Below are 12,688 nucleotides of genomic sequence, written 5' to 3'. Positions count from 1 at the left end.
ATCTCTGTCTTTGTAGTACAGGAATGGGAAAGGAAAAAACTGAAAAAGTACTCTAGACATAAAAATTATTGTAATTTTTTTCATACATTGTTCTTACATTCAATGTTTATATACACTCATTACCTGAAAAATTATGATGGATCATTAAATACCCATCGAAAAGTCTACATCAAGATAATTAGCATATAAGTAATATGTGAAGTCATTTATCAGCTACAAATACGGTAGTAACCTCTAATTACAATCTACACTTTACATTAATTATACATTTTAGAGATATTAACATTGCATTCACATTAGTTACAAGGATAGTAGTGAGCTCAAATTACAATCAACAATTTACATATTTAACACACATTTTAAGGTATTTATACTGAATTCACATCAGTTACAAAGGTGGTAGTGACCTAAAATTACAATCTACAGTTTACATTTCTCACACACACTTTTCTGGTACTTACATTGAACTATCAGTTATAAAGGTGAGAGTGAGCTCAAATTACGATCAGCAACTGATATATTTCACACGCATTACACAATGATTTTTATATATTAACTACCTGATCAGTTAAAATGGACCTCTAAATTTCTATCGTGGTAATGAGAACATGACTGAGGAGTATGTGAATTCACACATCAGTTACAAAAGTGATAATAACATCAAGCTACAATTTACATTTTTACAGGTATTTGCATTGCATTCACATCAGTTACAAAAATGGTAGTAATCTCAAATTAAATCTACAATTTACAATAAAATCAATCATCTCCTTTCATGCAGTAGTGACCCAACGCCACCGTATTTATCTTATGGTGTAGTATCAAACATTTATCACTTTGTGCAGATAAAGAAAATTCATGTTGTCTAATAGTAGAAACAACATGCTGCTTAGATTGAAATTTGTACTGCACAGTAGTTTTTATTGCCCAGTTCAGCACACGTTGTCTGTAATCATTGATGGAGAGGCTACAGTATTTGACATAAACATTTGTGTGTGTGTGTGTGTGTGTGTGTGTGTGTGTGTGTGTGTGTGTGCTCTGTGCGTTGTGCCCCCAGACTCAGTCTCGAGAGCATATACTTTTGACTGTAGGCCTACAAATTCTCTAAAAGGTTCACCACAAAGTTTCGTCTTTGATCAAACGAACCTCATTTTTATCCACCAGTATAACATTGTATCTGTTATTTGCAAGGAATCCTGAAGTATTGAACCTTATGTACACATCATTCCTGATGTACTGATATATATTTGGAGCTGCAAGATGATAGACTTAGCTATCGGTCTCCGTGTATCAAAGGTTTACATGATGCACGGGAAACTTGTTTACTATATATCGATGTTTTCAAGAGCTTCCGAATTTGTTTAAAGAAAGCAGATTGCTTCGTTGCAAAAAAAGCTGTAGTAACTTCAGAATTTCGGTAAATAAAATGAGATTTACAAATTCTAACTTCATAGCCAAATATTCAGTCTCTTCCGCTATATACCTTGTCGAATGTATTGTTTCGATATGTTGAACCTCCCGTGACAAAACGAATCATTCACAAGAGCAATATCACCTTCATCGTTATAGTTACAGTCACTTGAAAACATTGTCACCTTACGCTTCTTTACAAAAATGGCTCTGAGCACTATGGGACTTAACATCTGTGGTCATCAGCCCCCTAGAACTTAGAACTACTTAAACCTAACTAACCTAAGGACATCACACACATCCATGCCAGAGGCAGGATTCGAACCTGCGACCGTAGCGGTCACGCGGTTCCAGACTGAAGCGCCTAGAACCGCACGGCCGCTTCTTTACAGATCTAATGATGTCACGGTCACTCGACTCGTCCTCAGTACCATTGAAATAGTAATTCACACAAGTCCTCCAGATATACAGTCTCACTAGAAATATCTGAATAGCCATTGCCAAAAACTTCAGAAAGTATTTATTTCGTTTATTTTCTTCCGTTTGCTGAAAATGGGCAACTCTAGAAGCAAGAGAAACTTCCAAACGAAAACAGTAACTATTGAAATATCAAAATACTTTAAGCAAAAAATACATGAAGGCAATCAAGTATGGTACATTGACTACTGGTTTAAATACCTAAATACACGAAGTAGTTAAAATATATCACAGCAGACGGCGTCTACAGACAGCGTGTAGAACACGAGAGTTCGAGAGGGTGCGTTTCTGGATGAGGTATCGAATATATTGCTTCCCCCTACCTATACCTCCCGAGGAGATTACGAATGTAAAATTAGAGATTCGAGCGCGCACGGAGGCTTTCCGGCAGTCGTTCTTCCCGAAAACCATACGCGACTGGAACAGGAAAGGGAGGTAATGACAGTGGCACGTAAAGTGCCCTCCGCCACACACCGTTGGGTGGCTTGCGGAGTATAAATGTAGATGTAGATGTAGATCCGCCTCTAACTTATGGGTCCGCAGCTCGTGGTCGTGCGGTAGCCTTCTCGCTTCTCATGCCCGGGTTCCCGGGTTCGATTCCCGGCGGGGTCAGGGGTTTTCTCTGCCTCGTGATGACTGGGTGTTGTGTGCTGTCCTTAGGTTAGTTAAGTTTAAGTAGTTCTAAGTTCTAGGGGACTGGTGGCCATAGATGTTAAGTCCCATAGTGCTCAGAGCCATTTGAACCATTTTTCTAACTTATGGCACGCCAAACAAGAGTAAACTCGGTATCAATCCACAATGTGTTTAGGGTGTCTAACCATATATCATTTCATAAACTAAAAAGTAAATTATATTTCACTCCAAAGTTGAACGAACTTATTTACCAAGTTGTGTACTTCAAGCCGCCCTCAAGTCTGCTGGGCTTTAGATGAATCTGTCTTTTCGACGAAAGAAACACATCGGCGATATTGCGGCTGTCTTTCTTACCTTTGTTCAGTCTCTCTCTTGGCCATAGAGACACCTCGAAGCGGAGAAGTATACTCTAATTATTACTTTCTGACCTTAACCCAACTGTCATCTCAGCAGCCCCTAAAAGAGAGCCGGTAAATTACACGTCCGAGACCTTCTAACCGAGCAAGTTGCAGCAGAGGTGGAACACTGTGCATGAATTTAGAAGGATCTGGGTTCAAACCATCATTACGTATGCTCTTTCGTAGCGCTCGTAAATCATTCAACTTAATTCTAAGAGTACTCCTACCGAAAGGCGACAGGCCCATTACTCGTCCCCGTACTAGAGCGTGATCGTCCCTTAGAGAAGGTCTCAGACCATCCTCGTCCTCAAAACTTTGCCCATTCCAAAGTTGTCTCTAGTCTGTAATGGCCAACGACGTCAGGGCATTATACACGAACGCCCTCTTCCTTTTTTCTTCCGCTTGCGTTAGTGTTGCGCCTACACAGACGTAGCTATTTACGCACGTTAAACTGTTGTAAGATAAACGTCCTATTCTTTAAAAAAAAAAAAAAAAAAAGCGCAGCTCCAAAGAGGCCAGGTTTGCATACACAAGCTGACGTCGAGAATATTTGCACCAATATATGAAGGTGCCATGTCCGCAAGAAGACAATTAGTACGGGTTCTGCAGTTGCTCTCCACCTTTTATCCGGTTTCAGCATTTGAAAAAGGCTTCCTGCATATAGAAAATGATGCATTTTCGGAACGTAAGACAAGTTAAAATGAAAAAAATAAAATGTTCCGAGACCTGTTGCCAAATGAGCTGCAAAAACTTGCTAACACCCAGGTTTGTAATGCTGATGTAGTTACTAAACACACGATTTCCTACATCAGAATCTGAAGCTGTTCCTCAGATTACGAACATTCGTTGTTCTCCTTTCCCTGTCAGCGGGACGTTCGTCTCTAACCTTCCTCCTTCTTCCGTAATTTTACTTATTCAAAGAGCGCCTGGTGGCGGTTCTCTTTATTCTCCAAAAACCACCTCACGAATTCACTAGCGAGCAAGACAATATGGCGCAGTGGTAAAACTCTAAACTCGCAATATGGATGACGGAGGCCTAAATATCCGTCCGGCCATCCAGATTTAGATTTTACGTGACTTCCCTAAATGGCTTAAGGCAAACGCCGAAATGGTTCCTTTGAGAAGGACATGCGTGATTTCGTTTCCCTTTACAAGTTTGTGCTCTAATGACCGCGTCATCGAAGGAACGTTAAACTCTAATTTTCTTTCGCTGTTGGTTTTCGTGAAATCACTGTGTTGTTTCTAGAGTCCTTTTGACGATTCCTTTCAAGTTCTCTTTTCACGTATCTCCACGAATTAGCGTTTAACTGCAACAGATATTTAATGAATTCTTATGTAGTCTTCTACAATGCCGTCCGCAGCTCGTGGTCTCGCGGTAGCGTTCTCGCTGTCGGACCACGAGGTCCCGGGTTCGATTCCCGGCGGGGTCAGGGATTTTCACCTGCCACCAGGTGACTGGGTGTTGTTATGTCTTCTTCTTCATCATCATTCATCCCCGTTACGGTCGGAGGAAGGCAATGGCGAACCACATCCACTAGGACTTTGCCTAGTACGGCGGTGCGGGTCTCCCGCATCGTTCCCCTACGCTCTGTCAAGGAGTATGGGACTTCATCATCATCTATGATGCCTGTAGTTTCCTTTATTGTTGCCAGTTTTTAATCGGGGTTGCGTGTTGGTTTTTAAAAGATCATTACTTCTTTTGGCGGGACCCAGCAGACACCTTGTTTAAGAGTGGTTTGACATTCACTCCTATCCGTATGCTAAGGGATCTTCGAAGTATACGAAGCACGATACTTGGCGATAATTCGTGCACTAGAAGGTCCTTGGCAACATTGTATTATGAGACATTGTGATAAGGGTTGGCCTTTGAGTCTTTGTGTTGTTCCTCCACCAGTAGTATACGTAAGGTTAATACGGGTCGCGATGCCTCCACGTGCCAGTAAAAGGCACACAACAGATTTGAATGCTACGGGAAAGCTTGCCTAATTTAGCTTGCTCTAACGCCTCTCATTGCTGAACAAGCTCCCTCTAATGGCGGCAGTGTTACGGCTCCAATTCTTCGGCCTAGAGCGTCCTGTGTGTATCCAATCAGATTTAAGGCTGAGAAGCGAAGTGACCACTCCAGACTCCTAATGTCTACTCCTAGCACGTATTAGTCCACCTGAGCGGCCTTGTGTGGTCGGTCATTACAGTTGTTTATATGGAATCCTGATGCACATGCTCCACGAAAATGGTGCACATATCATTGCTGAAAGTCATCCCTGTACTCCTCAGACGTCACAGTACCGTAGGAAACATGCATAGCTTATCTGGTTCTAGCATGACAGCGCTCCAGACGATAAGAATTTAGCCGCCAAATTGGACCCTTTTCACAATACTGGCATGTTTGTAACCCACCTCAAAGTTATCATACATGAACAGACAAGGACAGTCACTCTCTATGCTAACCGAAAACTCGTCCGTAAGTAGGGCATTATCCCTCTGGTCCTGGGTCTACTCACGATGGGCAAGACGCGACACACTTCAGCCCCCACATGTTTCAGTGGAATACACACTGCTGGTTGAGCACACATTTGAGAGGTCTCGTTGATGACTATTCACAGCCTGGCGAGAGAAGGGAGACCCAGAGTGTGTCTCTTTATCTCTAACCAGCTCAAGGGGGCCTTTAAGGTACTGGGCTGTAGTTCGTGGTCGAGTTTTCCCGTACTTTTGATGAACGTTTCTCTTTCCTGCAACCTTCTCCACCGACTTGGGATGACGCTAGGGACGTCATTTAACTCTGACTCCATCTCGCGCTGACTGTGGCAACTCTGTAATCTGCCACAATTGTCACGCTCAGGTTAAACAATCTAGTACTGGCGTGCCATGTACGTCACGTACGTCCCTGTTATGTCACTACTGTTCAGTCCACACATTGTTGCAAGAGCGCCATCTTATCTCGTATATCTCGAAGGCCCCTCAGATAGACACGATGGATGACCCGCTTTGGGCATTAATGATATATGAACCCCAAATGTTGGTCTTCACGCAGGGTTCAAATAGTTTCCTGCTGCCACAGTATTGTAGATGTTGTCACTTTGCCGAGATCGTTGGATATTGTCATCTGGCTGTCGATATCCAGTTTGTGATCGCAGAAACAGGTTGCTGGAAGTTCTGTAGGAGCTCTGTAGTCACACGTACCCTGCTAATTTCGCCATCCTTTGTGAAAATGCTCTTCAAAGCTCAACGATTCATATCACCGAAGACTAGTTTCTGTGTACTAGTACTTTTCCCTGATGGCATTCCTCTACTAATTTTGACTTCCGTTGTCACCTTGGAGACTACTGCTACCGATACTCCAAAGATATCCTTGCATACAAGCTTCCTGCAACAATTTGGCCTTCTTGAAATACAGAGAGTCTTCACTTCGTATCACCTACATGTGTCCATTACACGGAAGAATACATAGTACGTCATACAGCATCATTCATTTCAGTAACAAACGATAGTCGTATTCTTGTAAAGATCAACGTCATCATTTCACAATAGTGTACGTTCTGGAACATACGAGGGTCCGTGCAAAGTCCGAGAGTCGGCACCACCAGCGTGTATCGAGGTCATGTTTAGTTAGTAGCATCTTTGGAAGGAACGCACACCAAGTTTCAACCATATTGGTCTATTTGTGTTTGGCATTCGTGTGAATCAAGGAAGTCGTGTGATTGTCAAAAAATGGACGAAAAAGAATTTCGTGTGGTGGTTAAACATTACTTTATGAAAGGCAAAACGGCTCTGAAGACTAAAGAGAAGCTTGATAAACATTACGGTGACTCTGCACCTTCGATTAGAACAGTTTATAAGTGGTTTCAAGATTTTCGGAGTGGCAATATGGGCACAAGTGATGCTGAACGTTCTGGATGCCCTGTGGAGGTGACTCCGGAAATCATTGATAAAATCCATGATATGGTGGTGGATGACAGGAGAGTTAAGGTGCGTGAGATTGATAGTGCTATGTGCATCTCGAATGAACGGGTACATAATATTTTGCATAAACATTTGAACATGAGAAAGCTATCCGCAAGATGGGTTTCGCGATTGCTCACGCTTGACAAAAAACGGAATCGTGTGAAGGATTGCAAGGATCGCTTGCAGCTGCTCAGGAAGAATCCGCGGGACTTGAAGCGTCGTTTCGTCACTGTGGATGAAACATGGATACAAAGAACAATCGAAACAATGGGTTACCAAGGGAGAATCTGCACCAAAAAGGCGAAGACCATTCCTTCGGCGGGCAAGGTTATGGAGACTGTCTCCTGGGATTTGCAAGGGATAACCCTCTTCGATTATCTGGAAAAGGGTAAAACTATTACAGGTGCATATTATTCATCGTTACTGGACCGTTTGAACACCGAGCTGCAAGAAAAACGCCGGCGATTGGACCTCAAAAATGTCCTTTTCCATCACGACAATACACCAGCACACACCTCAGGAGTTGTGGTCGCAAAATTAATGGAAATAGGATTCCAACTCGTTTCACATCCCCCCTATCCTCCAGACTTGGCTCCCTCGGACTAGTATTTGTTCCCCAATTTGAAGAAATGGCTGGCGGGACAAAGATTTTATTCAAACGAGGATGTGATTGCAGCAACTTGGTTCAAATGGCTCTGAGCACTATGGGACTTAACTTCTGAGGTCATCAGTCCCCTAGAACTTAGAACTAGTTAAACCTAACTAACCTAAGAACATCACACACATCCATGCCCGAGGCAGGATTCGAACCTGCGACCGTAACGGTCGCCCGGTTCCAGACTGTAGCCCCTAGAACCGCTCAGCCACCTCGGCCGGCAATAGGAAGACTTCATTTCATGGGCAGGGCACTTAGAAAATGGACAGATCTACTAAGAAGACTGCCTACGCTACGCTTGTCCGTCCTCTCTTAGAATATTGCTGCGCGATGTGGGATCCTTATTAGATTGGATTGACGGAGTACATTGAAAAATTTCAAAGAAGGACAGCACGTTTTGTATTATCGCGGAATATGGGAGAGAGTGTCACTGAAATGATACAGGATTTGGGATGGACATCATTAAAACAAAGGCGTTTTTCGTTGCGGAACAATCTTCTCACGAAATTCCAGTCACCAACTTTCTCCTCCGAATGCGAAAATATTTTGTTGACACCGACCTACATAGGGAGAAACGATGACCATGATAAAATAAGGGACATCAGAGCACGCACGGAAAGATACGGGTGTTCGTTCTCTTCGCGCGCTACACGAGGTTGGAATAATAGAGGATTGTGAAGGTGGTTCGATGAACCCTCTGCCAGACACTTAAATGTGATTTGCAGAGTATCCATGTAGATGTAGTTGTAGAACCGTATCAGCGTGACAATGCACGTTGTCATAAACCGACATCTCTGAGGCAATGGTTTGTGGAAAAAACATACCTGAAATGGACTGGCCTGCTTAGACTCCCGACCTGAACCCGGTTGAACGCCTTTGGCATGAACTACAACATCGACTTCGCTGCAGACCCCGGCGTCCAACATCCCAACAACACTACCTTCCCTGGTTTCGGCTCTTGAGGAAGCGCTGCCATTCCTCCACAGACATTCACGTGAAGCATTTAAAGTGTGCCCAGCAGGTTTCCAGTCGTTATAAAGGTGAAGTGTGGATACCTTCCATATTTATCTCCACTGAAAGGGTCCAGATACTTTTCATCGAATAACGTAGAATTTGTTCTAAATGCTGAGTGTCTTTTCTGTAACCATACTGGAATCTAAAGTACAGATAAAATATAATATGCCTTTAAATCACTCTTCATATTTTCCTGTCTTAACAGCTAATATATTACACTCCTGACCATTAAAATTGCTACACAACGAAGATGACGTGCTACAGACGCGAAATTTAACCGATAGGAAGAAGATGCTGTGATATGCAAATGATTAGCTTTTCAGAGCATTCACACAAGGTTGGCGCCGGTGGCGACACTTACAACGTGCTGACACCAGGAAAGTTTCCAACCGATTTCTCATACATAAACAGCAGTTGACCGGCGTTGCCTGGTGAAAAGTTGTTGTGATGCCTCGTGTAAGGAGGAGAAACGTGTACCATCATGGTTCCGACTTTGATAAAGGTCGCCTATCGCGATTTCGGTTTATCGTATCGCGACATTGCTGCTCGCGTTGGTCGAGATCCAATGACTGTTAGCAGAATATAGAATCGGTGGGTTCAGGAGGGTAATACGGAACGCCGTGCTGGATCCCAACGGTCTCGTATCAGTAGCAGTCGAGATGACAGACATCTTATCCGCATGGCTGTAACGGATCGTGCAGCCACGTCTCGATCCCTGAGTCAACAGATGGGGACGTTTGCAAGACAACAACCATCTGCACCAACAGTTCGACGACGTTTGCAGCAGCATGGACTATCCGCTCGGAGACCATGGCTGCGGTTACCCTTGACGCTGCATCACAGATAGGAGCACCGGCGATAGTGTACTCAACGATGAACCTAGGTGCACGAATGGCAAAACGTAATTTTTTCGGATGAATCCAGGTTCTGTTTACAGCATCATGACAGTCGCATCCGTGTTTGGCGACATCGTGGTGAACGCACATTGGAAGCATGTATTCGTCATCGCCATACTGGCGTATCACCCTGCGTGATGGTATGGGGTGCCATTGGTTACATGTCTCGGTCACCTCTTGTTCCCATTGACGGCACTTTGAACAGTGGATGTTACATTTCAGATGTGATACGACCCGTGGCTCTATCCCTCATTCGATCCCTGTAAAACCCTACATTTCAGCAGGATAATGCACGTCCGCATGTTTCAGGTCCTGTACGGGCCTTTCTGGATACAGAAAATGTTCGACTGCTGCCCTGGCCAGCACATTCTCCAGATCTCTCACCAACTGAAAACGTCAGGTCAATGGTGGCCGAGCAATTGGCTCGTTACAATACGCCAGTCACTACTCTTGATGAACGGTGGTATCGTGTTGAAGCTGCATGGGCAGCTGTACCTGTACATGCCATCCGAGCCCTGTTTGACTCAATGCCCAGGCGTATCAAGGCCGTTATTACGGCCAGAGGTGGTTGTTCTGGGTACTGATTTCTCAAGATCTATGCACTCAAATTGCGTGAAAATGTAATCACATGTCAGTTCTCGTATAATATATTTGTCCAATGAATACCCGTTTATCATCTACATTTCTTCTTGGTGTAGCAATTTTAATGACCAGTAGTGTATGTACCTGAGGATACGACCAAGCATTTGGGCAGATACGTATAGAAAACCGACTGAAAGCCAAATCCAGATTGCTCGTCGTATCGAATCAGCGATAATCCATCCAGGATAAGAATTCGATTACTTACATTTACTCCTAATTACTGCTACTTTCTGCAACCCAAATTTCTAAGATTTGCACTTTACGACCAGATCACCAACTTTTGAGGTTGTGTCTCCTTTGATCATCATTTAATTCATGTTTTGTAATTTAGCACCTTTTACCCACAACGTATGATTGAGTTGTAAAGAAGAGCTCGTCTGGTTTCAGCTGTTCGGCAACCGCATTCTGGGCCCGATGGCGTGGCTCATGCCGCTCGCAGTCGCCGTGTCAACCTTCGGCTCTGCCAATGGAACGCTCTTCGCAGCTGGCAGGTGAGTTGCGCGTCAGTTTCATCCCCATCAGAGCTCACCACGCAAACGAGGGCTGCAGGAGTACAGCTGAGTCTTTGCAACACAGTTTTTCTCTTCAGATGAAGGCTATCGGGCTTCTCGCAAGGTGGCAGACGAATATTCGGGGAGAAGCGGCGTAAGATTGTCGGACTCGCGGGGCAAAATATTTATTCGAAGATTTCTTCTCTGATTTTCTCCACGTAATGTGAAAATCTTTTCCATGTTCTGTGTTCCACCGTGGCATAAACTGAAGTTATTAGTGCCTAGCTCAAACATACAGTCGATAAACATCAGGAAACTGTTCCGTGCTCTAGAGTCGGTCGGAATCTGCGTCGCTTGGATGCAAAAAGTATATTTATAACATGCTAAAAGAAAAGTTCGAGGCTCGAAACCTACTTTTCGACGCGATGCAGTGCGACGTACACTATACATTTGGCTCACTTTGTAGCATTAAATGGTAATTATAATGTTTCACAATCTGACGAGAGAAATTGGAGGAAGAAAAAGAATAATCATTATGTATATTCCCTTATTACAGCTCCGATACTCAACACTACGTCACGTGTGCGAATAAACTTAACCGTCTGGAGTAGGCAGTTCTTAGAGAGCAATGGAAACAAAAACGTGGAATTTCCTAGAAAAATAATTTTGTTTAGATTGTTCTTTTCTTAGATAATCATAATACAAGATCACTGTTTCATCTTGCGTCACAATGACATCTTTCTGTAAAAACCTGAAAACTCATTATTGAAACAAAGAGAGAAAATATGAATAAAAATGTAATCACGAAGCGCTTATTCTTTGTATATGGATTAAAGGAAGCTCATTTCATCACTCAGGGACACTAGTCGCATTGGTTTTTTTCTCCAAGCATCAATGAAATCCTGGAATACAAAATATTCCAGTGATTAATCAGTTCCGTCACATTTTAGATGGTAGCAAGGATGACTCAATGCGCCAGATATTATTTTGGGTTACGTACACATTTTTTTGTATGCGATCGTTTCACATTGGCACATTGTCTAGACTTTTTAAATAGTCAGTATCCGTTATTTTCATATCTGAAATAAGAACATAATTATCAGATTCAAGGAGCACACTGAAGTGCAGGTGTACTCCTAATAAAAAGAAATTCACATCTTAAACGTACTATACGCTAATGCAAAACAAAAATGCTCTTGTGGGTTTTATATCCGTGTTTACAGAATATCCTTCGTAGATGAAAACGAATTTTGTGATCATAGGAATAGTCTCATCGTCATGATAAATAGGGTAGGCAATCTCCAGGAATATTACACACGCACACGCCGAAGCAAGAAGCCCGATAGTCTTTGCGAACAAGATTCAGAGTTCCCTCTAACAAGGGTCTGCGACACGATCAACAAACATTTCTTATTACTTTTATAGCTAGCGTCAGTTCGCGACATTAGATCTGATTCTTACAGGACTTTTTACCCGAAAAAAGTAGCTTCAACTTAATTGTTGACGTGATTCGTCATCCTGTAAACTGGAAAACGTGGTAAGTGGATCATACAGAAAGTTCGGAAGTTTCCGTTGCAAACTTATAGGACTTGTAGAGGGGAGTGGGTTCATAAATTTTGAATAGGAACCCATGTCCGGAAATGTATCGTTTCCGTTCTACGACTGTTTGGATTCAGATGTGTAACTCATCCAGTTCTGCCTGAGGAATTGAATTAGGCGACACGCATTGTAATTATTAGGTACCCATTCGAAAGGAAACATAACGAAACATCCGTTTATCAAGTAACCACATTTGTTTGTATTAACACTTATACATTAAGTGTTTACATTATGCCAATACAAAAAAGAGCCCAGCGTACTGTATGCACAGGACAGTACTGATGCATTACAACAGCGACTCGATGTGGCGGCCACTAACGTTGTACGTACCAAGAATGTTCTGGTACACACTCTCCATCCCATCTGGTGCCACTTGAGTTTTTAGTGCAGCGGCCAGAACTCATGCCAGCAGACCTTCCTCTGTCTCTACAGGGGTCTCGCAGCAAGGTAGATGTTAAGTGACATCAGCTGACCATCTAACGTAATGCACGTCATCCTGTCTATCCTATGGTGTACCAGACAAGCACCTAT

General features: G+C 43.1%; 1 protein-coding gene across 2 annotated transcripts in view; it reads left to right on the top strand.

The window, feature by feature from the left end:
* Positions 1-12,688, top strand: part of LOC124555744 (b(0,+)-type amino acid transporter 1) — a 593,057-nt gene that overhangs the window by 511,301 nt on the left and 69,068 nt on the right. For both annotated transcript variants that reach the window (XM_047129768.1, XM_047129767.1), the window contains exon 8: positions 10,455-10,558. In XM_047129768.1, the coding sequence (XP_046985724.1) occupies positions 10,455-10,558 (104 nt within the window). The remainder of the gene's footprint in view (positions 1-10,454; positions 10,559-12,688) is intronic.

The sequence above is a fragment of the Schistocerca americana genome, chromosome X, assembly GCF_021461395.2.
Source record: "Schistocerca americana isolate TAMUIC-IGC-003095 chromosome X, iqSchAmer2.1, whole genome shotgun sequence".
In the NCBI taxonomy this organism is placed as follows: domain Eukaryota; kingdom Metazoa; phylum Arthropoda; class Insecta; order Orthoptera; family Acrididae; genus Schistocerca; species Schistocerca americana.
This window is presented reverse-complemented; position numbering and strand designations above follow the sequence as displayed.